Below are 26,036 nucleotides of genomic sequence, written 5' to 3' on the forward strand. Positions count from 1 at the left end.
TTGACCCCTGTTGTTCCTATATAAATTTGTTAGTAAGGGAAACAAACCTGTCTTTCAAGCTGAGAGATAGTGGTTGATATTAGCAATGCATAACAGTGCTATCAGTATCTAAAGCTGTTTCTCCTCCTTTATCTTGGTCCTAATGTTTTAAGAACACAGTGACTCAAATTCTGAGCCACATGGCAGCTCTGAAGGAGCATGGCATCTCATGGAATAAAAATGAGCCCCAAATATTTGGGCTCTTGTCATACGCTGCAAAATGTCACCATATAAGAAGATACATATTTAATTTCACAATTGCCAGTTCTTGTGTGCTGCCATCTTTTATACATAGCAACAGCAAGCAGGCTGAGGGTGGGCAAGTGCTTGGGAGGGGACATAGCTGGGACAGCTGACCCCAAATGACCAAAGGGATATTCTATACCATATAACATCGTGTTCAGCAAAAAAAAAAATGCAGTAGAGGAAGAAGAAAGGTGGGGGGCTGGCTTCCAGGGTGGTCATTGCTCAGAGACTGTTTGCCGCTGTGGGTGGTGAGTGATTGCCTTTGCATCACTTAGGGGTTTTGTTTCTTTGTTACCCCCTTCCTCTTTCCACACATATTAAGCTGTCTTTATCCTGACCCATGAATTTTCTCACTTTTCTTCTTCCTATTTTCTCCCCCTATCCTGCTGGGGAAGGGGGAGTGAGCGAGCAGCTGTGTGGGTGCTTGGCTGCTGGCAGGGGTTAACCTACCACATTATTCTGCTCTAAAAAGTGGTCTGCAAGGGAGCTGTGAACATAGTATTTCCCTCAGAGACCCTTTTCTCCTGTAAGCAGTCTCCCCACAAACATCTGGAGGTGTGTGACCCACAGGACTTAATGTGTGCTGGTGGGGCTGCTGTTGCAGGCTGACAGGGTGACCATGGACCACTAGCCTGAATGTTGCCTTGCTAGCAGCCCCAACACCTGTAGGACTGCATGCGTGGAAGTGACAACTGGGACCTACAACCAGGTGTTCAAAGGATGCAGATTCCAGAAACAAAACCTGGAGTGGGAAGAAACCCAACCTCATCCCCACAGAAATGTCTGGGTTGGGACTGCGGGAAAGGGCTTGAGCTTGACAGACAGGTGATATTTAAAGGCAGTGTGAGAAAGAGGGTGGTGATGGTGGTAGGTTTGAGCAGGGAGTGTTGGGCACCCAAGGCAATGTGTATGGGACATCAGCTCCCCACTTCTGGCTGTGAAACCCACTGTGGGTGCTGGGCACCTGGCACGAGACAGCACCAACGTTCATAGCACCCAGGTCTGCTTGGGGCTTGGGTTGCGAAGAATGAATTAGGAATTGCTAAAGCTTCGGAGGAGAAACTGATAGCAACACATAGCACAAGCATGTGATCACAGGAGAAACACATCAAATAACTGCAGCATATTTAAATTGCAGTTCTCAGCCAAACTTACCCCTCCGATAACAAAATGTACAACCAAAGTGACTGTTCATACTGTAGTAAAAGTCAGAGTTCAAATAAATTCTTTCTGAGCATTTTGGCTCAGCGTAACAGCCTTAACAGCAATTGCTATTTTCATGAAAAGCAGAACATTTATCCGAAACTTCACTGCAATCCACAGTGATTGCTATGGATGGGATGGTGGGGGCCAAAGAAACAAAAACAAAGAACCCCAAAGGGCAGGAGAGAAGAAGCACAATTAAAGAAAGGGGAAGAAAAAGAGAGAGACAAAGCTGCCGCAGCTCTGATGTGAAATTGTAGCTTAATTTCCTTATTCTCATAGCAACGCTCCTGAAATATGATTCATTTCCTGTGACCAGTGCTGCATGCGATTGCCACGGCTGAGGTAAGTCCGGCCCACAGGCCGTCCAGGCCAGGCACTGCTGGTGGAGCTGAAACCACCTGGTACAGCTGCAGCACTCTGCTCTAAAGCTGGGAGGCCAGAGGCTGAGAATTATGAGAAGCAGCTTTTCTGCTTGTGTGCTGGCCTTACTGTGCTTTTGTCGTTCCTCTGATTCCAGCAAAGCACCGGTATTGCCTGATGTTGGAGATGCAAAGTTTATTGAGGAATGCGTGCAAACCCATAACAAATTCCGGTCTGAAGTGAATCCACCAGCCAGCAACATGCTCTACATGGTAAGGGGATCTTCACAACTTATGTGCAAGTGTGTAGCATTGTGATGATGTTTATGATTCTCAAAGATTGTTTTTCTGATCAAATACAAAATAAAGTATTCTGGGTTTTTTTTAGTGGGGGGAGGCGTAAGGTGGTAGCTTCTGTAGGAAACTGCTAGAAGTCGCTCCCCTTTGATCAGTGGACTCGGCCGGGCGTAGGGCGGACCTGCTGCTGGCCAAGGCCGAGCCAATTGGTAGCAGAATGTTCCATGATAATGCCTCTGCGATAATGTATTTAAGAAGGGGAAAAAAAAAAAAAAAAAAAAAAAAAAAAAGAGAAGATGTGAAGCAGCTGAGCGGGGGGCAGAGAGGGGAAGGCGCGAGCCGTGTGGGCCTTGCAGGCCTCACCCTCTGGCCTCCCACCGGGCGGCCGACTGGGGCTGACTCGGCCAGGCCTGGCTGCAAGAAGTGGAGGGGATATGAGATGTGAAGAGATCCTGAGAGGCGTCTGCCTGCCTGTTGTGAAGAATGTTTTCTTGTGAGAGGAACGGCTGTACACACCAAGGTCAGTTCAGAAGGAGGGGTAGCAGTAATGCGGCTCCTGGCCAAGTTTCCCCTGCAGCCTGTGGTGAAGACCATGGTGGAGCAGGTTGCCCCCTGCAGCCCATGGAGGGTTCCATGGAGGAGCAGAGGTCCACCTGCAGCCCGTGGAGGACCCCACGCCGGGGCAGGTGGAGGCCTGAAGGAGGCTGTGGACCATGGAGGGCCCGCTGGGGCAGCCGTTCTGGAGGGACTGCACCCTGTGGAAGAGATGACCCACACCGGAGCAGTTTCATGAAGGACTGTGGCCCATGGGAGGGACCCCATGCTGGAGCCGGGGAGGAACATGAGGAGTTCTTCCCCCGACAACGAAGCAGCGGCGTAAAACAACATGTGATGAACTGACCATAACCCCCATTCCATCTTCTCCCCTGTGCCGCTCGGGTCGGGGGGAGGCAGAAGAGATAATGTTAAGCCCGGGAAGAAGGAGGCATGGGGGGAGGTTGTCTTGTTCTCTGTCTCATTATCCTGCTTTGTTTTAGTAATAAATGAATAGTTTTTCTCCAAGTCAAGTCTGTTTTGCCCGTAATGGTAACTTAAGGATTTTCTCCCAGCCCTTATCTCAAACCTCGAGCCTTTTTCCTTATATTATCTTTCCCTATTCTCTCGGAGGGTGGGGGGAGTGAGACAGAGAGTGTGTAGTCTGGCCCCGACTGAGGCTAAACTACAACGGAAAGAAAAAAGAAAAAAAAAAACAACCTCCTGGTGTGATAAGAGCTATTTCTTTTTAAAGCAGAGAAAAAGGCTCTGATTATCAGATGGTTTTATTTCCTCATTTGAAATCCAAGATTTCAACCTAACGCTGTCGTGTTGTGTTGTGAAAAGCCTCCTCGTTCCAAGGTACCGCAGCTCAACAGCCCGTGGCGTGATTTATGTGCAGACCTAAGCACAACCTTTCGTACTTGAGTCGGCAAGGGCAGAGACTGTTGCCAAATGATGCTGGAGAGCTTTCTCTAAACTTTCCTTGCACGGCTCTCACGAACTGAGCCAACAGAGAAGCTGTTCCTCGGTGCTGGGGCTGCAGGGGAAGCCGAAAAGCAAGAAGTGCAGCAGGAGTAAGTGCTGGAGGCATCAGGTACTGCGCCGCTCCGCTCTGTCCCACTGTCTTCTCCCTGTCCACATCAGAGGGCAATATCTACAGCCACTGCGCTAAAGACAGCCTGTCATGGTTCAAAATATACCCAAAAGTGGCTGCCTCAGTTATCTCCCTACTGGGTGGCACATGGAGAACCCAGCAAGGAGAAAGAAGTAAATGCATGCACAAAGCTGGGCTTATGGCGGAGAAGCCCATCTCTGACTTGTGAGATGTTCAGTTCCGGTAGCTTAGGAGTTGTCTCTTGCAATGTCTGTCAGCTTTTGTGCTTTGACTGGCTAGTACTTGAGATATCATGTTTCTTCTTGGCATGATCTCCACAGATCTCTCAGACGGACCATAGCGATCATCCTAATTCTGATCGCTTTAATTTTACTCCTCTTTCTTACTATCTTGCATGGTCACCACCAGAAAAGGACATAACCATGTCTGTAATTAGCAACACCCCAACCAAAGTTCAAAAAAGAAAAAGCAAACTCATTTTCCATTTCTGGTTGTCAAACACTAAAGAAGTGCCCATTAGGGAGGGGTAAGTGATGCAGCGAGAAAGCTCCATTTGCAAGCCTGACAGGAAACAATTTAGTTTCTCTTCTAGGTCTGTCTTTTACTTCAGCTTTCTTAGTCAGGCGTCCTGAACTTCCAGTACATATTGCTCCAGACACTGTTTTCTACATTGCTTTATTGGGCCTACACTACAAAATCTTGCTATGATGTATTAAATGAGCAGTATTCATCTTTCTAAATCATATCTGTTTTTTCCTTTTGAAAAATTAAATAATTGAAATCTGAAAAAAAAAAAAGGCTCCAGAAACAAACAAACAAATAAAGATTATTACGGATAAAACAGGAACTAAATCATGGTAAATTTCTTTTAAAGCACTGCAAAAACCCTAGTCTTAGGTATGACCTCTCTGTGGAAGAATTTAATGTGGAGAAAGCAGTACAATACATGATAAAATCTATTATGAAAGTAAAAGCATTGGAATTGAAAAGAGCATATTTCTTCATTTTTGAATGGCCTTTAGCACTTCAAAAATGAGGAAAATAAGATGACTTCTTTATTTCTCAGGGAACTTCTGTTTGCTGTAGGCAACTTCCACCTAGATATGTAAAAATGAAGACTATGAACTCAGGGCATTTCCACCTTTTGGAAAAATAGCTTTAAAAAAAAAAAAAAACCAAACAAGATAGAAACTCCTTTAACTGCAAGTAACAAAGCCCAACCATCTGTACTTGCAATACATTTATTATAAAATGAGAATGCTCATCTAACACTTTTTACCTGTCAAATGTGACCCTTTCCCATTCATCCAAAGCATTGCTTAGGTCTGTTCCAAGGCTCCTCAAAACCAGCAGAAAGAGGCTCACCAGTTTCATCAGGGCTTCACAAGAGTCTCCCTTGACTTACTGCTGCATCGCATCACTTTTCACTTATCATACATTCAATTTTCCCTCCCTAAATCAGCAATCAACTCATCTGAATTTTAAAATCAAAACGGAGAAATCGTTTACAGGAAAAAAAATTGTAATTATTATTTTCTCGAACAGCAGTGATATCTATGTGCAAACCTCCCTGTCCTGTGCATTTTAACCCATGCATTTTTGCACAATCATCTTTTTGAATAAATGCAGTTTCATAATAAAATAATGAGTATAACTGTAGATAAACTAAAGACCATTCTGAACTATCAGTTTCTGCACATTACTTTTTCAACTGTCAGCCAGTTTAAGCATTCACACACAAAAAAAAAAGGAAAGTACATTTAAACTTACTAATTTACCTTTACACTTATTATTATGTATACCTTTATGGAACTTTCAACTTATTATCAATAATATTATAGGATGAAGGAGAAAAGACATGCTTAAAAAGCAGAATGTGATAAGCAAGACTATGAAGCACTAGGATGCATCTACCGCTATCATACATCTTTCATCATGGTCTTCTCCATGTGACCTCAAAGCATTGCCAAGATGTAAACTGCAGCCTCTGTCCTAACTTGCAGCAATTCTAGGACTGGTAGATAACTTCTGCCCAATACCAGGTTTTGTTCATTGTCCTTAAAGTTATCCTCTAAGGAAATATCGACTGCTCATTTGAAATAAGACCCCCTGCCCCAAGGTTACCTTTACTTTTTGATACACTGAGTTCCTAGACAAACTATTTATGTTAGTTTTGTGGGAAAATACATTCCCCCAGAAGTGTGAGCCATAGGAAGAAATGGAAGACATCAGTTATAAAATATTTTCTAATCTCTGTAGATTTATTTTGGTATGAACTTGCAATTTTTAATTACTTAATGGTAGCATAAAAAATACATAAATTGTTTCAGAGTTATCTATGCTAAAAAAGTTATATTATGTAAAATATAGCCATAAAATCTAACCACTACCTTTTCCTTAGTCATTGTTACTGATCCATTCAAAACAACTTCTCTAGTGTTTCTATTGTTTGCAGAAGCAACTGAGATATTTTAATCCATATAGAGAAGGACAAATAAAAAAAAAGTTGTGTTTTTTTTTTTAAAGCTCAGTCGAAAATAGTTCAGCAGGGTTGAACAACTTCATTTACATGACATAAAGTGTAACTAGAACTATAGGCATAAATTCATGGTTCTGCATTTTCCAGGAGGTCCAATACTGTATTTGCTCAATCAAGTTGTGTGCACAAGAAAACCCAGCAAAAACAGACACCACCTCCAGTGCAAACAAAATATATTTATATAACTCAGTTGCTTAAATAAATACTCTCGGTAGGATTGAATTGCAAGTGAATGAGTGATTCCACAAATATGAATTCAGCACTAACATCTGAAGCCACCAAACACAAAGATGCAAACCAAGGAGTTGAATTTAAACTGTCCCAAAAATCCCAGCAGGCTTGTGAACTGACCTGCAAGCACTGGTCTTAGTGCATGAGGCTGCACAAGACTCCAGTCTGACAGGTACGGCAAGCACACATCTCAACCTCCAGATTTCCCCTAAGTTCCCTGTTTAAATTACAATAATGTTCTCTCACAGTTGGCACAGCCTGGAAATGCATGTTGCGCCCCAAATACGGTATTTGACTGACCTGCCACTCTTGGTGTCCAACAAACCAGTCAGCCAAGATCACCCACCACCCCGAAAACTTTGTGAACTTTAACAAGTGACTAAGTTCAAATCAGAAATAAACCTACAAGCCAATTTACCATGTCGCTCTGTAAGTCTCAGTAGAAGCAAAAAACAAATTAACCTGAAGCATACATGCTACTGAGACCCAGCTTGTCCTGAAAGTTGCTCTGAATTACTGCATTGCTAAGATACCAAAGTGATTTTTCATCATCTTTATTTTGCAGAGTTGGGATCCAGATTTGGCAAAGACCGCGAAAGCTTGGGCAAAGAAATGCCTGTTTAAACATAATACGTACCTCAGAGATCCGGGGCAAGCTCACCCCAAATTTACTGCCATTGGAGAAAACATCTGGACTGGCTCAATTTCTCTTTTTACTGTGCAAGGAGCCATCACCCTTTGGCACAAGGAGGTCAGCAACTACAATTATGACACCAATAGTTGCAGCAGAACGTGTGGCCACTATAGGCAGGTAGGCATTGCATTTCTCCATCTAAGCCATGAACCAGCATTGCCATTTCGACACAGAAACTCTAGATTTCTGTTGAAGGTTCAATGAACTGTTTTCCAAGTGCTGTACTCTTATTTTCTTGTGCACAAGATGTTCTCATGTGCTCATTTGGGGGGGGAGGGGAAGTCACTGCATTATGTTTTTTTAAATATGCCAGTTTTATTTTGTTTCCAGAAAGAAAGCAGAACAGCTGTCAAGCAGTCAGATTTAGCTGAGCAGTGGCCAAAAACCAGGCAACAGCAATGGCTGTGCGCTGCAGTGCATGGTGGGACAAGGTCCCGGCTCTGCCAAGCAGCCTCCGGGAAGGGCTGGGGAAATACTGGCACATAGAGGGATGTCTGCAGCTCTGCAAACATTTTTCCCAATCATGATTCCCAAAGAAAGAGGGCAAAGTGAGGGAGAAGAGTGCGACTTCCATGCCACCCCGCAATCACTAACCACAGCTATGGGAGAGCAGGACAGCTTCCAACAGTGGCTTTACAGATTAGATTCTGACCTGAAGCTATTTAATGTTTTCTATGGAGATATACATGCATTTGGGACTTGAAGGGATGAGCTGAAGCTGGTGAGGTGTCCGAACAACATGTGCAGGTTCTTGCTTGCAGAGACAATATTTGGATGCAAGAGCTGTGAGAGGTGACAGCGTGTTGCTTTTTAACCTCGCTCACAAGGACACAGCAAGAGTCAGCATCTGGCAACTGCGGTGGAACGTGCCTTACCTGGCACTGAGGCGCAGTGCTGTTTGCCACGTTGCTTGTAAGGGGGCAGCCCAGACGGTTGCATGGGGGAGAATGACTCTCACTTGGAGTCAGTGGTGATGGTGACTGTAGCTAGAAGCCACAAGTCTGCCCAGCTTTGGGAGGCGTCCTTGGGTCTGCACCTTCAGGGAACCCCTCGTTCCTCTCCCTCCTTCCCAGCTGTGGGGAAAAGTATCCCATGGGTACTATTAACTGCAGTGACCACAACCACTTCCCCAAATGCTGAAGCAAAGCTTTTGTCACCGGTGTACCTGTCTGTCTTTGCAGATTGTTTGGGATGCAAGCTACAAGATTGGCTGTGCTGTCCACTTCTGTCGCAGAGTGGCGTACTCCTCCATAACCAACGCAGCGCACTTCATCTGCAACTACGGGCCAAGGTAAGGTTTTTCATTTCACGGGGTTTGGGTCCTACCCCTTCCCTCCCGCAATGCACAACTTTATTAGATCAGTCCACCTGTTCATGTATTTTGTGGGAGGAAATGGTCCCCAAAACAGAAAAAGAGGTATACCTCTGTACAACCAGCTTTTTTTTTTTTCTAGATGAGGGCTGTGTATTGTAGCCAAAAAGCAGTGGCACTGGTAGAAAGGATAAAATATAAGACACTGACATGAAAATACTGAAGTGATAATTTGAAAATTAATCCCTTGCTCCTGAGTGCCAAGGTGGCCCCAGATGGTTGCCAAGGGGAAAGCCCAAAGTCTGAAAATATTTCCACGTGTGCCTGCAGAATCAAGCCTGCAGGGCAATGGTTTGTACAAATACTGGTGTGTGCAATGCTTGCAGCTGCAGTCCTAGCAGCTGAGGGCTGCTTGTGAGGCTGGGGCGGTTCAAGGCAAAATTTTACCCAGAGGTCCTTCATATGCACAGTAAGTAGGATGTCCAGCTAGGATGGAAGTTTTTTACCCTTCTCCAGCTAATTAATGCCACCACAGTCTAAATATAGCTTTAAAAGTTTGCAACGTGTACTGTGTTGGGCCAAGGGCAGCCCATGAACTTGAGCAAGTTTGCATTCCTCTTGCCTGTGCTTCATCCTTGGAAGAATATGTACCCCTGGCCAGACACCTTGAAGTGATACAGCTGCTGTGCTGCCAAAGCAATACAACCGCTCTGCCCAGAAGCCCCACACCCAAAATGCTGGGCAACCATTGCCTCTGCTGGTTCTTGAGCCAAAAGCCACTGATAACCTAGAGCGGCCTCTCCTTTCCCTTCTTGGTACTTGCTGTGCACCCCATCGTGCTAGATGATGCAGAAACCCTGTGTGCAGGCAAGCAGGCCCCCAGCGGTGCCAAGAGGTGCTCTCTGTCCCTCAACGCTGGATCTCCAAAAGACATGAGCCAAGCCTTCCTCCTTCTGCCCCTTAGCCAGTATCTGTATCACGCAGAGGACAAAAATTATGCTGGATTGCTTGCCCTGTGTCAGCAGGGGTCCCATGGGGAAGGAGAGGGGTGTCCTTACCCTCAGCAGCACCCAGCGGAGCAGCCTTCTGCCAAGGGGCAAAGCAAGATGCATGCACTATTTTGGTTCCTAAAGTGAATATACACCAAAGGATTTTCTTCGGCTTAGACCAAGCAATGAAAACCTCAGCTTGCTGCAAGTAATGAGGTTTTACCATGAAATTTAGCACTGCTGAGACTGCGTGCATATGAAAACCCTTTCAGCGTGTTTACAGGCAGTTGGAGGCACGCCATAAGTCACACGTTGGCCATGCTCCAAGCAAAGCGAAGCACCGAGATGCATTTGGTGCCGTATCAGAGGTGGGCAGGTGACACTGAGCCAAGAGCCCGGGCAGAGGTAGCTGGTGTCACTCATGCCGCAGGCAGAGGGAGGGAGCAGGGGAGACACACAACACTCCTAAAATATTTACCAACAAATGGATGAAAGGACTACCTGTGAGAGGTTCTCCAGCACCAGAGATTCTTCTTGAAGGTTGAATAGGCACACATATACACAGTAACTGAATCTGCTTTTACTCCCACAGCTAGAGCCAGCCCCAAGAGCCCACAGTTGCCACATACACAAATTATCCAGCATTGAGACTTTTTTAATTCCCAGGTTTGCAATACTGCTGTTGCTAGGTTCCTAAACAGGGTGCCCTGTTACACTTAGCCTCTCCTTCTTCACTGCGTGTCTCAGGCACAGGGCACTCAGACAGGGAACATCCAAAAACCATCTCCCTATCAACACAAGTGAAGCAAAACCCAGGTTAAAAACTAATTAGGGGTAGGTATTAACGTTCTCCTCACAAGGGCAGTTTGAGAGCAGTGTTACTTTCCTTCGCAGTGGGAATTACCGAAGGAAACCGTACAAGACGGGAGCAGCGTGTAGCGACTGCAACCGCGAGCAGTGTGCCAGCCAGCTGTGTCGTAAGTAGGAGACAACAGCTCTCATCCCAAAGCACACATAGAAAGAGAAAAAGCGCATGAAACATAGTGGCAGAAGGCAGGCACAGCGCTCTCCTGCTCCTAAACATAGTCCGAAAAACTGCAGTCAGAAGCTGAGTGAGCGGTGATGCACAAAGAGAGGGGAGGAGGGCGGAAAGAATCTGTTTTCTGCCCCTAGGAGTGACAGGTTATAGTATCACAGAATGGTTTAGGTTGGAAGGGACCTTTAAAGGCCATCTAGTCCAACCCTCCTGCAAGGAGCAGGGACATCTCCAACCAGATCAGGTTGCTCAGAGCCTGGCCTTGAATGTTTCCAGGGATGGGACATCTACCACCTCTCTGGGCAACCTGTTCCTGTGCTTCACCACCCTCATTGTAAAAAATCTCTTCCTTATATCCAGTCTGAATTTACCTCCTATTTTAAAACCATTACCCCTCGTCCTATTGCAACAAGTCCTGCTGAAGAGTTTTTCCCCAGGTTGGGGTCTGCTCTTCAGGTGCTGGAGGGTATGACACAGGAGATATAGTGGCTGCAGTTTAAGGTGTCATTATTCCTGCCAGAAGTTACTGCTTGCAGAAATGGGAAGCACAGGAGGGGACACACACTCCCTCCCAGAGGCTTCAGGTTATTACCTGGTGCATGAGCTGTGGCTTGAGCGGGTGCAGGTCCAAGGCAGCCTTGCCCAGCACTGTGCCGCTGCAGGGGAGGAGAGCTGCCCTGGCCCTGCCAAAGCTGCTCGCTCCACTGAACATCAGCCAGGCCATCTGCTTTCCCCTAAGCACTGGGAGAGAGCCAGGCTGACGTGCAAGAGCCCTTCATGGGGATGCAGTGCTTGGCCTGAGCCCCTAGCAGCCCACCTGATTCTCCTGCACTTGGCTTTGCAATGGCTGGATGGAGTCAGGAGGGGAGGAAACCTTCTGTAGTTCCTGTAAGAAGGACAAGGTGCTGTGCTGTGGACATCTGCCCAAGGGGAGCTGAGGATACGGTCCCACTTTTCCCTAGCGCTTGACCATCATTGAACTAACAGAGTGGAAAGGTGGCCTTAAAACAGCAGCACTGTGGGAACGAGAGGGAGCCCCTGACACGTGGGACTGTTTAATGTTAGCTACAGGCTGAGGATCTTCAACACAAGGCACTGGGCAAAACCCAAAGTGATCTCATGAAGCCCGCCTGGGCGATGGAGGTCTCTCTATGCCAACCACTGGTGGGAGGGTCAAGTAAACACAGCGTGATCAAGCGCTCCTTGGCAAAGCCCTGAGAGCCACTGCAGGGCCCTCCCGAAGTCAGCAGGCCTTTGCTTCCTCCTGGCAAGAAACGCAGCTCCCATAGCCGTGTCTGTGAGCACACTGTGAGGCTCACACTTCGTTCCCTTTTGCTTAGACTCAAACTGTTCATAACATGTAAGTCTGCTGACGTTCATTTCTTTTCTCTCTCCAGGAAATGCAGAGCGTGACAAAGTCATTAGTAAGTACCACCAGAATTACTGCTTCCATTTGATGCCCTTGGTGCAGTTATATCTGAAAACAAGTCACGTGTTTTGTTCACAGGTGATTCCAAGTGGTACCCAGAGTGGGACAGACCTGCATGTGATGAGTACTGCATCACCGTTATCGTTTTAAGGCTGTTATTCCTTATACTGACAGTTCTGGCCACCTGGCTGCTACCGAAACGCTGGCCTATAGCACCCGCCAGCGAGTGACATATGCGCAGAAGACCACAAGAGCGCTTTGGTCAACTTCGGTCAACTGCGCGTAAGTCACTGGCAGCCCAAAGATTGGTAGAGACACTGTTTGCACTCACAGGTGATTTAGAAATACAGAAATATTCATTGCAGGCAGCAGCCAGGAAGGCTAATAAGTAGCTTTCTTCACTGCTCAGAACCAGTAATTGGTTTTGCCTGACCCATGTGTTTTTTCCCAGTGGAGCGGTGTGAGTGGGATCTGGTGGGTAAGGCAGGACACAGAGGCGCAGGCAGCTGCCCACCACGCTTGCTTGGGAAGGGCTGGAGGGTGCCCAGCCCAGGAGCCTGACCCGAGCCCCGGCCGCGGCTCCAGGCAGAGCACACACCTCTCTCATTCCTCTTGTGCTCTTTCCTTGGACACTCCTCTAGCAAGATGCAGAGTAGCCTGGAGAGGTTTTCCATTTAAACGTTTTGTTCTAAGAATTTTTGAGCTCTGGCATTTTCATCCAAAGGCAGGCAGGGCCTTTCCCAGTCTTGCAGCGCACTGGGGCTACTGCTACTTCTATTTGCTTAGAATTTGGTTTTAAACACACACTATCTGTTCCAAGACATAGTTTCACCTGTGTTTGCACATGATAATGTTTCACCACAATCTTTCCTGTCTGTTGGTTTTTTTCTCTTTTTTTTTTTCTGAGCTCAGTTTTTGACTGCCGTTTCAAACAATAAAGCGTTATATCCTGCATCCCATGTATGGCAATCGTGTATTTGCAACATGATCTAAAGATTAACTGCTGGTGCACAAAAAAACCTCCACATTCAGCTCCAACCTGCACAACACTGAGAAATACAATGCTGGGAAAGGTGGCATAAAACTACAAATAAAACCATGCTATGCCTGCAGTTAGGCCTTTGGTTCAACAGCTGCCAAGGGATGAGTCTCCTGTATCCCGCACATCCGGAGCAGGCAGAAAGCGGTGGGGAGCAGCTGCTGTGTTCAGCTGGGCACGTCCTCTACCGACCGCAGTCGCTCAGCTCGAGCGATCCCTATCTATTCGGAGACAGGTTTAGGTGCCTCTGCACCATGCCCTGCTGCAGGGCACAAACACGTACCTCCGTAAAGGAAGCCAGGAAGTTCCCCTCGCCGCTTCATTTCTGGGGTGCTGCCTCTGCAGTACCTGTCAGTGTTTCTGAGTGCCCTCTCCTGACCTCACTGCTGTGGTGGATCTTAACTTAAAACATTGGAGCGGGGACCCAAAGGTTATTCTTCCAGGTAGTTAACTGCTTGCACTCGAATCATCTCAGCATCACAGCATTCCCTGAATAAATCATTTTTCAAAATGCAAATATGGCTGGGGACAAAATTCCAAACTTTTGCCCTTGATAGAACTTTGACTTTGATATATCTTTATAAACTGTTGCCAACACATCACACTTGCAGACAGAAGATGAGCAGTTTGTTTTCCACACTTCAGTGACCAGGGTGCCAGTACCCATGCTGGCCTGCTTGCGAGAGAGCCAAGCTTGGTTGTGTTTTCCAAAGTGGGCAGAATAAGGTGGTGTTTTTTGTTTTTTGTTTTTTTAAAAAAAACATTACAAAAGCAAGACCATGGGTCTCTATGTTAAAAAGAGCAGCTATTTTCCTCCCCACTCATCTATTTGCCACTCTTTTCTGCAAGACCCAAGCCTCAAGCTCCATGTATTGCAAAGTCCCATCTGAAAACGGGACGGCAAGCGGCACATGGGCAGCAGGACGTACTCTGTGTATGCTTTCATGCATAGGGCTCCCGTCCCAGCACGGAGCCTGGCATGGTGTCTGCCCCACTGCAGCCACGTGCAGTTAGATCCTACTGCTGCAAAGAGAAATGCAGGAAAGGGAAGAGCATATGCTGCTGCATCCAGGGAGCAAAAATGAGCTCAGCAGGAATCCTCCCCTGCTTAGTTTAATCTATGCTTGGTCTCCAGGAGAGTAAACAGAATGAACACAGAGCCCTTAAAGTTCAAAACATTCACAGTGTTGTCATTCAACTATATACTTCAGCAACTCTAAGGAAATATCATAGAAAATGCTTCATTAAAAAACTTGTAAATCACTGGGGCTTAGGGGAAAAAATGTCAAACTTAACAACATGGCACCTTTCAAACAAAAAAAGCCTGAAAGTCAAGAAGTCAAAGCTAAACAAGTACTGCATCTCATTTTAAGGACATCCAAAAATCCAGATATTTAACTCCTGCCGATCAAACCACTTTGAGTTGTCCACATTTATCTTAGGGCATATGCCCATGAATTCCATATGATAAATGTAAAACACCGATATATAAACACAGCCTTCAGGTACTTTTTTTGCAAGTCTGTAAACCCCAAGATCAGTTTGATGAGATAATTTGCAATAGTTCAAGCTGCTCTGAAAATACCAAAAAAAACCTTTTCATCCTTCCAAATCCATTTTGTTTTCTATCCTTTATTTTTTTATACAAGTGTTAGAACTGGACAGCCCTATTCTCTGAGAAAACAGGTGCAAAAAGCACCAACAGTGAGCCCATGCAGCCAGTTACCATTCAGATACAGACTCTAAGCAAATAATTTAGTCTAACTTGCCTACAGGAATATGAGTAGGCTTTCTTCATTTACCAGTTTAAGTAAATAAGTGTCCAACTAACAATCCTTGAGATCTGTCAACCATAACGACTGAAAAAGATTAAACACAATGTGAAGCCTTTTCACCCCATAACAACAGAAGGACAAGGCTCCCTGAAGTCTGTTCAGAGTTTTACTATGGATAGAGATTTGATGCAAAAGCTATACAGATGCCTGAGCCGTGGGTCCTAAATTAAAAAAGCACGCCTCCATGGAAGTTTATATAATTTAAGGCCAGGCTGCCACCAAGCTGTGCTCTGTTTTCCTGCACTGCAACTCAAGCAACCAAGCAGTTAGCTGATGCAGCTGGAAAACACTTTTTTTTGTAGTGTGCTGAAATGAAACGTCAACCCGTAACATCGGTGTAGAGCAACATTTATTTTTTTAAATAACAAACAAGGGAATATCTGTGCCAGCCCTCTGCAATGAAAGAGGCCTCCTCCAGTCCAGATGAGAACCAAGGACACCCCCTCCCCTAATACACTCGCGCTCCTTCCCTGTCTGCAGTCAGACTTCTCCTCACTGGCTTCTAGCTCTGCAGACTTTCCTGTTGAAGCACGGATTCGTGGGATCACGGTGTGAGAACAGCCATTTAAATGGAAGTATTGCAGTGCCTCCTGTTGAAATGAGTCCTTTCACTGAATGAGGTCTGAACTACCTGACCAGTACTAAACTTCGGTCACCCCTGTACAGCATCAACTGCTAAGCACCAGTTGTGTTCCTAAAAATCTTTTCACAGCACTGTTATCACTAAACCCATCAGCTCACTACAATTTTTGAGACGGGTGTTTGTGACTTACAGATCATATTCTCAGTGAACTTACCTGTTGAAGTAGCATTTTCCTGATTGATTCCACAAGTAATTAAACTACCATTTATGAACAAGGCAGTCCCTAAAAGAATTGAGTGTTCTTTCCTTAACAATTAAGTGCCAAGAAGCGATCACATAAGTGAAAGGCATGCTTAGGCTAATGCTGTCCCTGAGCCCAAAGGGCTATCAGCTATTTCTCAATGCGCATGTACTGACTATTTAACCACATATATTCTGAATTCTTATTTATATATGCAAAAAAGGGAACAGCTGTGTTTTCACTTACTAGTTTCAAATAGAAGGTCACCAACCCAAGAGCTGCAAGTTGCAATGTTCTAGCACAATCGCTTCCACTGCATGTGTAGGTGAGCAAAATTCCAAAACCTGGCAAAAGCACCCCAACACAGTCATGAAATTGGTGTGGATCTATCACCTTCTAATCATCATATTTGATTCTTAAACCTCAGATGTATGAAATAAGCAACATCTGCTCTTACGGTGAACTTTATTTTCATCACAATTTGCATTTTCAGGAAAGTAAAAACCACTAAACTTCCTTTAAAAGAGGGGAAGGGCCTCAAAAAAAAAAAAAACCAAAAAAACCAAAAAAACCTCACACAATTTCTTAAGACTTGCTTGCAAGCAAGAAACAAAGTAAGAACATATTTAAAGTAACAAGACTTTATGCTTTCCCTGCAGTACATTCCGTGTAGAAAGACACTTGCTTTGTACCACATTGTGTCTAACAACCTCCACGATAATGCTAATACATGACAGTTTATTTAACGGCATTCAATTAAGATCATGGTTTGCCTAATTCTCTGCAAGCTTGTTTCCTGGAAAACACGTAGGTTGTGCAACAGATTACTAAAAAAAGGGTTTAAGAACAATGTATTAAAATAGTTTATTAACACCAAGACAAGACACACAAAAATAATTAGCTTTAACAGAAACAAAAGCGTAACATAGTAATAAATCTTGCCCATTTGGCAAAAGTTATCACCCTAACTGAGACTGGGTACAGTCTGGTAGTCTTTCACAGAAGATTTACCTTGAACTCCATCGAGTTCTCTGACCCTAATGTTTAACATCCAGCATCAAACTCCTCAATGTTTCTGTTATGAAACCCTCCCTTTAGGCAGTTGGGTATTATGCACATACACTCTCTTGCTTTCTCAAGCAACACAGCAGTGCAGATTTTCTTCACCAACTTTGGCAATTTTGCACAGCTGCTTTAGGACCACTAATTAAAGTGTACTTATGGAAAGAGAATGTCTTTCTACCTAGTCTTTTCTTGTACACATTATACTGACAGCAAAAAGTCTCAAATCTTCCAAGTGTGAAAATGTTCATTAATGTGGGAGAAAAGTGAGCATCTCGGATGGTGAGTTACTTCTTTTTCTTTTTTTTCTTTTCATCTGCTTCCATTTTTAGCTTGACTTCTTCCACAGGAAGTGCTCCTAATTTCTTCTTCTTTGCATTCTTTACCTTTTCCTTGATGGCTTCAATATCAATTTTTTTCTCAGTGGAGGCTACGTAGTAAAAAACACAAAGATAACAGATATGAATTTTACTATTTCTGAATTTTAACAGTCTACAAGATGACTTAATATGCAAACACAGTAAGCTGCATCCTGTGGCTTGGTTAAGACTCATTTTATAGAATCATAGAATAGTTTGGGTTAATTAATACATACACACATGGGCTTATTGGTCTCACTTAAGAAGAGAAGAAATTAATCAGTTCTTACAGCCAGATAACCTTTCATGCTATTTTGTCTTTCTGCATGTAACCAAGGTGGTAAGATCTCAAACATGCCTGTCCCATTCTTACATTATTTCCCTGGCCATCCGTTAACAGCTGCTGTTGGAAACAGGATGGGGTGGGCTGAGGGGTATCATACAGATCTTTGATCTGATCCCTGCATGAAGACCTTTATAAGAGACTTCTACAGGGAGTGCCAGGGTACATAAGTAACACTTCATGCTGAGCAACGTGAACAATCTCCTTATGTTCAGTACAGTCAGTAGTAGGATTATTGAAAATTTACTGCCATCACAAAGAAGTACTAAATTGATGCTGCGTAACAAACACAAACTTTTCAGTTCATAAGAAACTGTGCAATATATAGTGTAATAACATGCAGGTAGTGTATCTAATACAAAATGTACATAGCATATATAATACAATGAATTAATATGTAGTATAATGAATTAATCCTGGAAAAGAGAAGACCTGTTTCTCTAGTGTGTAAAAAACAAATCATCTGAGAATACAAGTTCTTACTCTGCATGTAGTGTGGCTTATCTTTTAGAAAAGCTTTTTATCCCATCTTATTCCAATACTTACTCATGGCCTAAGTTTCCAAGCAAGTATTTCTTCTGGGCTTCTTTTTCTTAACAGAAAGCCATTTAAGTGCAAAAGTTATGGCAACTTCACTACAAGGCTGAAAGCCAAAAACTGAAGTAAACAGCACAACCAATTGAGATGGCCATCCCAGTATCTCCATCAGGAAAACGTTCCACAGAGAACTGTCATTTTACAGGTACAGAATCATGGGCTGCATGATCTTTCCACCGGCCCTGGCAAGTCCGGTGGCAGGCATGGATTTAACCGCTAGGATTTTTTTGCGTGACCTTTCTTACTTCCTACAGCTGTACCCCTGCAAAATCACTCAGCCTAGGAATCAACAGCATAAAGTTTTAGAACAGGAGAAATAAATGGTCACCTTTCTTTGTTTTCACAACTGGCTTTTCCTTTGGTGGGATAAAAGCTTTATTTCTTTCTTCTTGTCTTTTCTTGACTGCATCTGCTTGCTTTGCCTACAGTTACCAATAAAAAGGCCAAGTATCAGTAGAGCAGGGCAAAAGGGACAAAAAAAATCCAAGTCAGCAGTCAATTTTTTTTAACTGAACAGTGGGTTAGAACAACTTTACCTTTATCTCTTCCATTCGCTTTCGTTTCTTCTGTCTGTCTTTCAAGAAGTATTCACCACTTGCCAATTCTTTATCAATCTGCGCAAGACAAGCACCCAGAAGCTTTAGGTAAGTATGTATTATAAGCCAGCTGTACAGTATCAGGAAATCAGATCTTGAGAGAAAAGGCCCCCCAACCTCTTGTTATCAAGAACAAGATTTCATGCCATATTCCTGCATAACCTAATAAAAGTTTCAGCTGACCTGGCTTTCTGGCTGCGGAGGTGGGAACGGTGTGTACTCCTTCTTAGTATTTTTCTTCTTTGGCTCCTTGCGTTTTTTCAAGTTCTTCCGCTTGAACTTAGGCAAAAATCTTTCCCAACTTTGTGACCTCAGTTCAGGATCTTTTGATAACTCCCTTTTGATCATCAAAGTCTTCAGCAGTTTTAGAGTGTCACAAAGAAGTTATTAAAAAATAGCATTACAGTAGTAGCCAAGAGCTGCAAACTACAAGTTTTACTAAACTTTCTTACAGTGAATATGCTACATCCACATCTTCCATCTCTCACTTCAGTAAGAGTAGAGGGGTTTAACTATGAACAGTAGGATCAAAAAGATACATGTCTCAAAAGGGGGACAGAATGCACTGGAGAAGGTGTCTCAGTTTAAATGAGCAAGTATCAAGCAAACAGCTGAAGGGACAACAGTTCATACACACTTTTCCTTTGATGTTTTCTCAAATACTGTTAATAATATTATGGGAATATAGGCTGGTAAAATGGAGGATACCAGAATCGGGGTTCTTTTAAAGAAGCACACCACAGAAATTCTTAAAAACAGATTACCACACAGAAACATGTAAGTTATTAACATACAACTCTCTGAGAAGAAACAGTACTTTCTTGTAAACAAAGGTGCACAGTGGACCATGCTAACCTTAATGTTATATATGGGATGTATATTCTTCATTGTGTCCAGAACAACTTTTCTAACCTGTATTTAATAAAAAAGAAAAAAAAGAACAGAAAATTCAGCCAGTATTTCATACTCTAATCAAATAAAATACCAGGTATACTATCATGCTTCCTCTCCCCGCCCCTGCCCCCCAAAGTAGGCAGATTTAAAAAGCCGACACACATGGCTAACTGGAAGATACAGCACTTCAGAACTATAAATAACATTGCTGTGTTTCTACTACACTCCAGCACACCTCAGAAACATTGCTTCCACGTTACCTTGGATTTTATGGTGTTATGAGAAACTCTTGCTTTTGTCAAGCACTCTTCTCCTACACAGTTACTAAAAGCATTAGATCTTCCTTAAGGTTATGTATCATTAACTCTGCAGTATTTTCTCATTCAAAACTACAAAAATTCTTGCTAAAGACTATTTTACAAATATTTTCTTACTGCCAAATGGAAAGATTTCACAGTCTAAAAAAATTCAGTAGCTAAGACTATGGACACTGACGTAAATGTACCTTACTATCACAAAGCTGAAAAGTCAGGGAGGTAGTCCTGAGGTTGCTAGATTTTTGGCTCTTGTGTGCCCTCCAGCTGGGCACAGAAGTATGCTACACAAACTGCTCACCTGCCTTCCCTTACCTCTTTTAGGCCACTAAAGGGTCCAAGAGCTGAAACAGTGTTGCCTTGCACCATAATATAACAGTTTGTTAACAGTTCCAGGGCCTACACCAAAAAAAGAAATTAAGTAAGTGTAAACTGAAGACCTGACACAAATTTGGGTCTAAGAATTTTCTGGTTACTACACGTATCGGAAGTACCTTCAGAGTAGATCCTTTTGGCCCAAGAAGTCGCCCTCTTCTTTTTATAAAAGTGTCTCTCTTCCTCACCAGAGAGCCTATTTTAATGATGTCACATGCAACATCATCCTGAAGGATACGGACTGCCTACAGAAACAAGAAGCAGGCAATATTATCTGAACACAAATGTATTATTCAGAACAGTCAAGAGAATACTGCAGTTTATTCTTCTTGCTTCATAGAATCATAGAATCCTAGAATGGTTAGGGTTGGAAGGGACCTTCAAAGGTCATCTAGTCCAACCCCCCTGCAAGGAGCAGGGACATCCCCAACTAGATCAGGTTGCTCAGAGCCTCATCCAGCCTGGCCTTGAACGTTTCCAGGGATGGGGCATCCACCACCTCTCTGGGCAACCTGTTCCCGTGTTCTACAACTCACATTGTAAAAATTTTTTTCCTAATATCCAATCTAAATCTACCTCCCTCTATTTTAAAACCATTATCCTGTCACAACAGGCCCTACTGAACAGCCTCTCCCCATCTTTCTTGTAGGCCCCCTTGAGTACTGGAAGACTGCTATCAGGTCTCCCCAGAGCCTCCTCTTCTCCAGGCTGAACAGCCCCAACTCTCTCAGCCTGTCCTCATAGGAAAGGTGCTCCAGCCCTCTGATCATCTTCCTGTCCTCCTCTGGACCTTCTCCAACTGGTCCATGTCCTTCTTATGTTGGGGCTCCAGAGCTGGATGCAGTACTCCAGTACTCCAGGTGGGGTCTCATCAGGGCAGAGCAGAGGGGCAGAATCACCTTCCTCGACCTGCTGGCCACGCTTCTCTTGATGCAGCCCAGGATGTGGTTGGCTCTCTGGGCCACAAGAGCACATTGCTGGCTCATGTTGAGCTTCTCGTCCACCAGCCCTCCCCAAGTCCTTCTCCTCAGGGCTGCTCTCAATCCATTCTCCGCCCAGCCTGTATTTGTGCCTGGGACTGCCACGACCTGGGTGCAGGACCTTGCACTTGGCCTGGCTGAACTTCATGAGGCTGGCACAGACCCACCTCTCCAGCCTGTCAAGGTCCCTCTGGATGGGGACCTCCCTTCCAGTGTGAATATATTTACTTTAAATGTTTTTTTTTTTTTAATTTCTTGACTCACTTGAAAATCCCCAAGTATTATCACAGAATTTCATACAAACTTCCAGGATTTAATACAGACCTGTTCAAATGGAACGCTTCGTGCTAGAAGTTTTATTAAATCTCTAGCCCTGATGATTGCATATGGATCAAAAGTCTTCTTAGTTGTAGTGACAGTCATGCTTCCTTCAATTAGATCCAGAGTTGCGTTCACATACTGCAATATTTAAAAAGAAATAGTGAACCAATCTCTAAAGAAGGACCTCAGAACTCATCTTTGTCAGTAAGAAGTTAACAAAGAGAACGCTACGTACTGAATGCAAATCTATTTTCCAAAATTCCTGAAGTAACTGTCAGCTTAAGGAAATTCACATACAAACATGCACAAAATAGACTCAATATATGTGTCACAAAGCCCAAAACACCACCTCCCTTGTCTCCTTGAATCCAGGTACAACAAATTTGTCAGCGCCTGGATGACAAGACACTTGCTGCTGCAAAGACCTTTGCTGACAACATCTGCAAAGAACTGCAGGTGTGGCTATGCAGATTTTCACCGATTTTGATGCCAATAAAAAAAATGACACTACCATTTCTGAATGCAAGCACAGTAGAAATATACACACATACAGTATCAGAAGAGCAACTTGGACTATTTCTACAAGCTTAAGTAACACCTGGATGTCCAAAAAGATAAAAACATGGTATCACAGTCAGGAAGCGCGCATACATGTTCACCCAAGGCTTTCTGGACAAGCGGCCAGCACTCTTTCAAGTACGCTTCTCTGTACTGCGGGAATAGTGTCGCAAAACTGCTTTCTTCCAGGAGCCCCTTGGGATTATCTTCTCTTGTAAAGGCTGGCTCTTTCCATCCATCTGGCACCGTGAGAAGTTCAGACTCATCAACTGTTAAAGGTATTTAAAAAAAAAACCCAGTTGTTTTCTTTTTCTCCTCTTTCATCAGTATTATTTCTCCTTCCCATTTAACTATGAAAGATACAGTAACTGAAAGCAGGGACATACAGTTTAATGCTCAGCTGAATGCATTTTGCACCTCTTCTGACCTTAGAGAAGTTACTGTTTGAAGTTATTTATTAAAAAAATAAACACCCACAACCCAGATACGCGTTGTGGGCAGGGCACTACACAAGGACGAGGCACAGCAGGCTGAGACGAGCAACCCGCGCACCGTGGAACCGGCGCACCACGCCAAGGCCCCTGCGCTGCGCGCCCCTCGGACCCCGCCCCCGCCTCCGTCCTGCCCAGCGCCGCAGGCCGGCGAGCAGGCTGCATTCCCCGGGCACACGGTACCGCGGCCGAGCCCCTCAGCCCCAGGCTGGGTTAGGAAACCGGAGAGACCCCCACCGCCGGGAACCAGGCCCGCGGCTACGGGATGGGGGTGGGGGGGGGACACCCTCAACCCGAGGGCTTCCCGGAGAGACGGCCAGCCCTGCATAGACCCTCACCCCACCCGCACCTGTCGCCGCTTTCTTTTTGTTCTTGTTTTTTTGTTTTTCTTTTGGCTGCGCCCCGGCCTCGGCCGCCTCGGAGGCATCCGCCATCTCTGCCCGCACACCTCTGCTCCTCACCCGGCGCCGGAAGCAGCACGCACCGGAAGGGGGCGGGGCCGTGGGCGCGGTGCACGCCGGGAGTGGTAGTGCCAGGGTGGGGGTCAGTGGCGGCCGCTGGAGCCCCGAGAGCGGGTTTATCGTTTGTGTTGAGAACAATGCGCGTTTTCCTAGCGGGCTGCCCTTCCCCTGGGAGCACAAAGGTGAAAACAAATCCGGAGCGAGCTGGCAGGGATGGGCTGCTCTGCCTCCCAGCGAGGGACAGGGCCCGGCCTCCGCTCTGTGGGTCACGGGCGTTGCAGGCCGCGCCCCAGCCCGAAGCGTCTCCCTGGAGCCTGCGCGCACAGAAAGCTCCCGCCGCGCTCCGTCGGGGTGGCTGTGTCGCAAGGTGTGTCTGCACCCGGGGACAGCCGCCCCTGCCAGCACAGCGCGGCCTGTCTCAAACCGACAGGGTCTGGTGGGCGGCCGCGCTGCTGGAGGCCTCTCTCTGCAGCCCCTTCTCCGCTCTGTCCCTCTCTTCTGACCACACGCACAGGCTCTGAAAAATTTAACGCTGCGGTTGAGGTGACAGGCATATGCCAAGCGCCTGCCTTCCTTCCTTCCTCTTTCATGTGAAACATCCTTTTTACCCACGTTCTTCGGCTTTGAATTTTCTATCGGTGTTATGCAACGCAAAGCAAAAAAAAAGAACTAGTATCATCAAAATGTAAACTGGAGTATAGTGATAAATACTTGAAGTGTCTGCAGCTCAAAATACAGACATATATGGGGCTGGACTCAAGGATCCTTGATAGATCCCTTCTAACTCAGGATACTCTCTTATACTTCCATGCTTGTAACTACAAACGCATGTTCCTGATGAGACTTCATTATACAGCTGAATAACATAATTTAAGGTTTTCTAGGGGATGCTCTGCATCCTCCTCACTCCCCCTCCCTGTACCTGGGTATTTTCTTCAGTAAAAAAGGAAGAACGTGTCTCCTTCGCTCTCCTTTATGGGGACCGTGAAAAGCCGGTGGAGGGAAGAATTGGAAGATACCTCTAAGAGCAAAACCACCAGCATCTCTGAGTCAGGACAGCATTGTCCTTGGCAGATGTTTGTCAGAACTGTTTATAAAAGCCTGCACTCTGGGGTGTTTGATTACTATCATGATGAGAAAGATAATATTATCATCTGATCCACACATAAATAAAATATTAATTAAAAAATAAATTTTGATCCCCAAAAAAAACTTTTATTTGAACCTGAGTGCTGTCTTTCCTAGCCTGTTCCATCTCCCAGCCCTGCGCCAGCCCCACCTCCCAAAATGAGCAGGACATTAGGATCCCTTCCACCTGCAAGCTTACTGTTGAGTTGATGATGTTTGGGTTTAGTAATTTATTTTAATTTCCCTCTGTCCACATCCTTCAAACAGGGAGGTCGCTGTGGGACTGTGTGTGGGCCTGGGAAGGACAGAGCGTTCCTTCGCGGGGCTGCGTGGGGCTTGGCGGGGCGCACCGTCTCTGCTCGGAAACGGCGCATTGAGTATTCACCTTCTGCTCTGAGGACAAAAGGACAAAAAGCGAGAAGGGGAATCGGCAAGGCCCTGCAGCAGAGGGGTGCTAGTGGGTCCCTCTGTCCATTTGGGGTGGTTGGTTATCCATCCCCGATCTCACGAGATGACAGCAACCGCTGCGCTGAGTGAAGCATCCCAATCGGAGCTGCCGTCCGCCCTGTGGTTTCTGCTTAAGGGGGCAGGTGGGGAGAGATGGAGGCGATGGGGAACGTGCTTCCTTCGGCCCACGCAGCCCTGCCTTGCGTGGAGAGGCTGGGGTCCCGCTCCTGCCTCGCCTGACACCGCGCTTTGGATGCTGTGCGAGACTGCGAGAAAGGCGCAGTGCCCCCGAGTGAGCACAGGGAGGCAAACTTGCTTCTCTCAGCTCTCGGGCGCAGAAGTCCCTGGGGCTGCGTCCCGGGCTGGTGTCCCTCGGCGCTGCGCAGCCTCCGAGCGCGGGACGGGGGTCCTGCCCAAGTGCAGGCACCCGGTCGATGCAAAAGATGGGAGAAAGGATCATTGCAGCAGTGCACTCTCTGGCCATGAGCAGTTTTGAAGGTCAGAGGAAAGGTCTCTGGTGAGATACACCTTTTTGTCCACCCTGCAGACCTCTCGGGCGGTGCATCTGCTCTGGATATACGTCTCGCACCTCTGCAGTGGCAGCGACAGCCCACTCGTGTTCCCACTCCTCTCCTGCATCCCTGCCCCTGTGCCGGCTGCTGCTGCGTGGGGGTCACCGAGCCCCACAAGCTTCTGTGCTGGAGAAGGAGTGGTGCACGGTGTAAGGGGGCAAGGGACTGGGGCCTCATGGCACCCAACTTCTCTGAATCAAAGGATGGACAGCCCTCTCTGGTGCAGCGCCACAGTGAAGCGTGTCTTTGCCCAATCGAGATAGGTCCCCTGAAAACAAGAGAAAACAAAGGCAGTCATGCTAACAGACTTGGAAGCTGTGATTCAGGAAGGTCCCTCATGTCTCCTCCTGTCTGATTCTTCGAAGGAGACAATGATTTCTCACCTTTCCTTTTACCTTGGATATGGGGAAGCCACTTCCCTAATTCCTAGCAGGGACAGGATGCTCCCACAGACCTGCTGCACTCCTCCAGGGAGCTTTCTCAGGCTCCAGACAACAGCATGCTTATATCATTTTTATTAGTCACCGCTTGTCTGGTGGGTTTAGGAGGGTGAGGACAGCGAGCTGGGGGACAGTGGCTGCTGAGGGGACAGGGGGGCTGAAGTCCAGGTGACTCCAGCTGGGCTGTACCATGGTGGGGATGCTGCATCCCTGCAGGAGCGGGGTCCCCTGCACGCTGGCTTGGCAGCTGAGCTCCCGCAGCGCCGCTGCTTCCCTCAGCCGCCCCCGTCCCCGGGGTCTGCGCATCCTCCCAGCTCTGCCAGCACCAAGGGGCGACGTGTTTTCTGCAAGCAGCTTTCGCTGGCACCAAAT

The 26,036-nt window shown here is 45.9% G+C and overlaps 2 protein-coding genes across 2 annotated transcripts; one reads left to right on the forward strand and one right to left on the reverse strand.

The window, feature by feature from the left end:
• Nucleotides 1-1,884: 1,884 nt before the first annotated feature.
• LOC104484892 (glioma pathogenesis-related protein 1) lies at nt 1,885-12,987 on the forward strand. Its single transcript, XM_086740044.1, has 6 exons — nt 1,885-2,123; nt 7,134-7,379; nt 8,444-8,553; nt 10,458-10,540; nt 11,997-12,023; nt 12,107-12,987. The coding sequence occupies exons 1-6, from the start codon at nt 1,944-1,946 to the stop codon at nt 12,256-12,258; spliced, it is 798 nt and encodes a 265-aa protein (XP_086596170.1). The 5' UTR covers nt 1,885-1,943; the 3' UTR covers nt 12,259-12,987.
• A 3,584-nt stretch (nt 12,988-16,571) lies between these two features.
• Nucleotides 16,572-23,067, reverse strand: KRR1 (KRR1 small subunit processome component). Its single transcript, XM_086749527.1, has 10 exons — nt 22,966-23,067; nt 22,219-22,394; nt 21,571-21,705; nt 20,386-20,511; nt 20,207-20,290; nt 19,539-19,595; nt 18,867-19,037; nt 18,624-18,701; nt 18,416-18,509; nt 16,572-17,218 (listed from the first exon to the last, which is right to left on the reverse strand). The coding sequence occupies exons 1-10, from the start codon at nt 23,048-23,050 to the stop codon at nt 17,076-17,078; spliced, it is 1,149 nt and encodes a 382-aa protein (XP_086605653.1). The 5' UTR covers nt 23,051-23,067; the 3' UTR covers nt 16,572-17,075.
• Between the last annotated feature and the right edge of the window lie 2,969 nt (nt 23,068-26,036).

The sequence above is a fragment of the Chlamydotis macqueenii genome, chromosome 1 (assembly GCF_036417535.1).
Source record: "Chlamydotis macqueenii isolate bChlMac1 chromosome 1, bChlMac1.mat, whole genome shotgun sequence".
Classification (NCBI taxonomy): Eukaryota; Metazoa; Chordata; class Aves; order Otidiformes; family Otididae; genus Chlamydotis; species Chlamydotis macqueenii.

Coding starts and splice junctions, on each gene's coding strand:
- LOC104484892 (XM_086740044.1), top strand. CDS start 1,944: ATGAGAAGCAGCTTTTCTGCTTGTGTGCTGGCCTTACTGTGCTTTTGT. Junction 7,380..8,443: donor CGTGTGGCCACTATAGGCAG/GTAGGCATTGCA, acceptor CTGTCTTTGCAG/ATTGTTTGGGATGCAAGCTA. Junction 12,024..12,106: donor AGAGCGTGACAAAGTCATTA/GTAAGTACCACC, acceptor TTTTGTTCACAG/GTGATTCCAAGTGGTACCCA.
- KRR1 (XM_086749527.1), bottom strand. CDS start 23,050: ATGGCGGATGCCTCCGAGGCGGCCGAGGCCGGGGCGCAGCCAAAAGAA. Junction 20,512..21,570: donor GAAGCGTTCCATTTGAACAG/GTCTGTATTAAA, acceptor TTGTTTCTGTAG/GCAGTCCGTATCCTTCAGGA. Junction 20,291..20,385: donor CAAAAGGATCTACTCTGAAG/GTACTTCCGATA, acceptor TTTTTGGTGTAG/GCCCTGGAACTGTTAACAAA.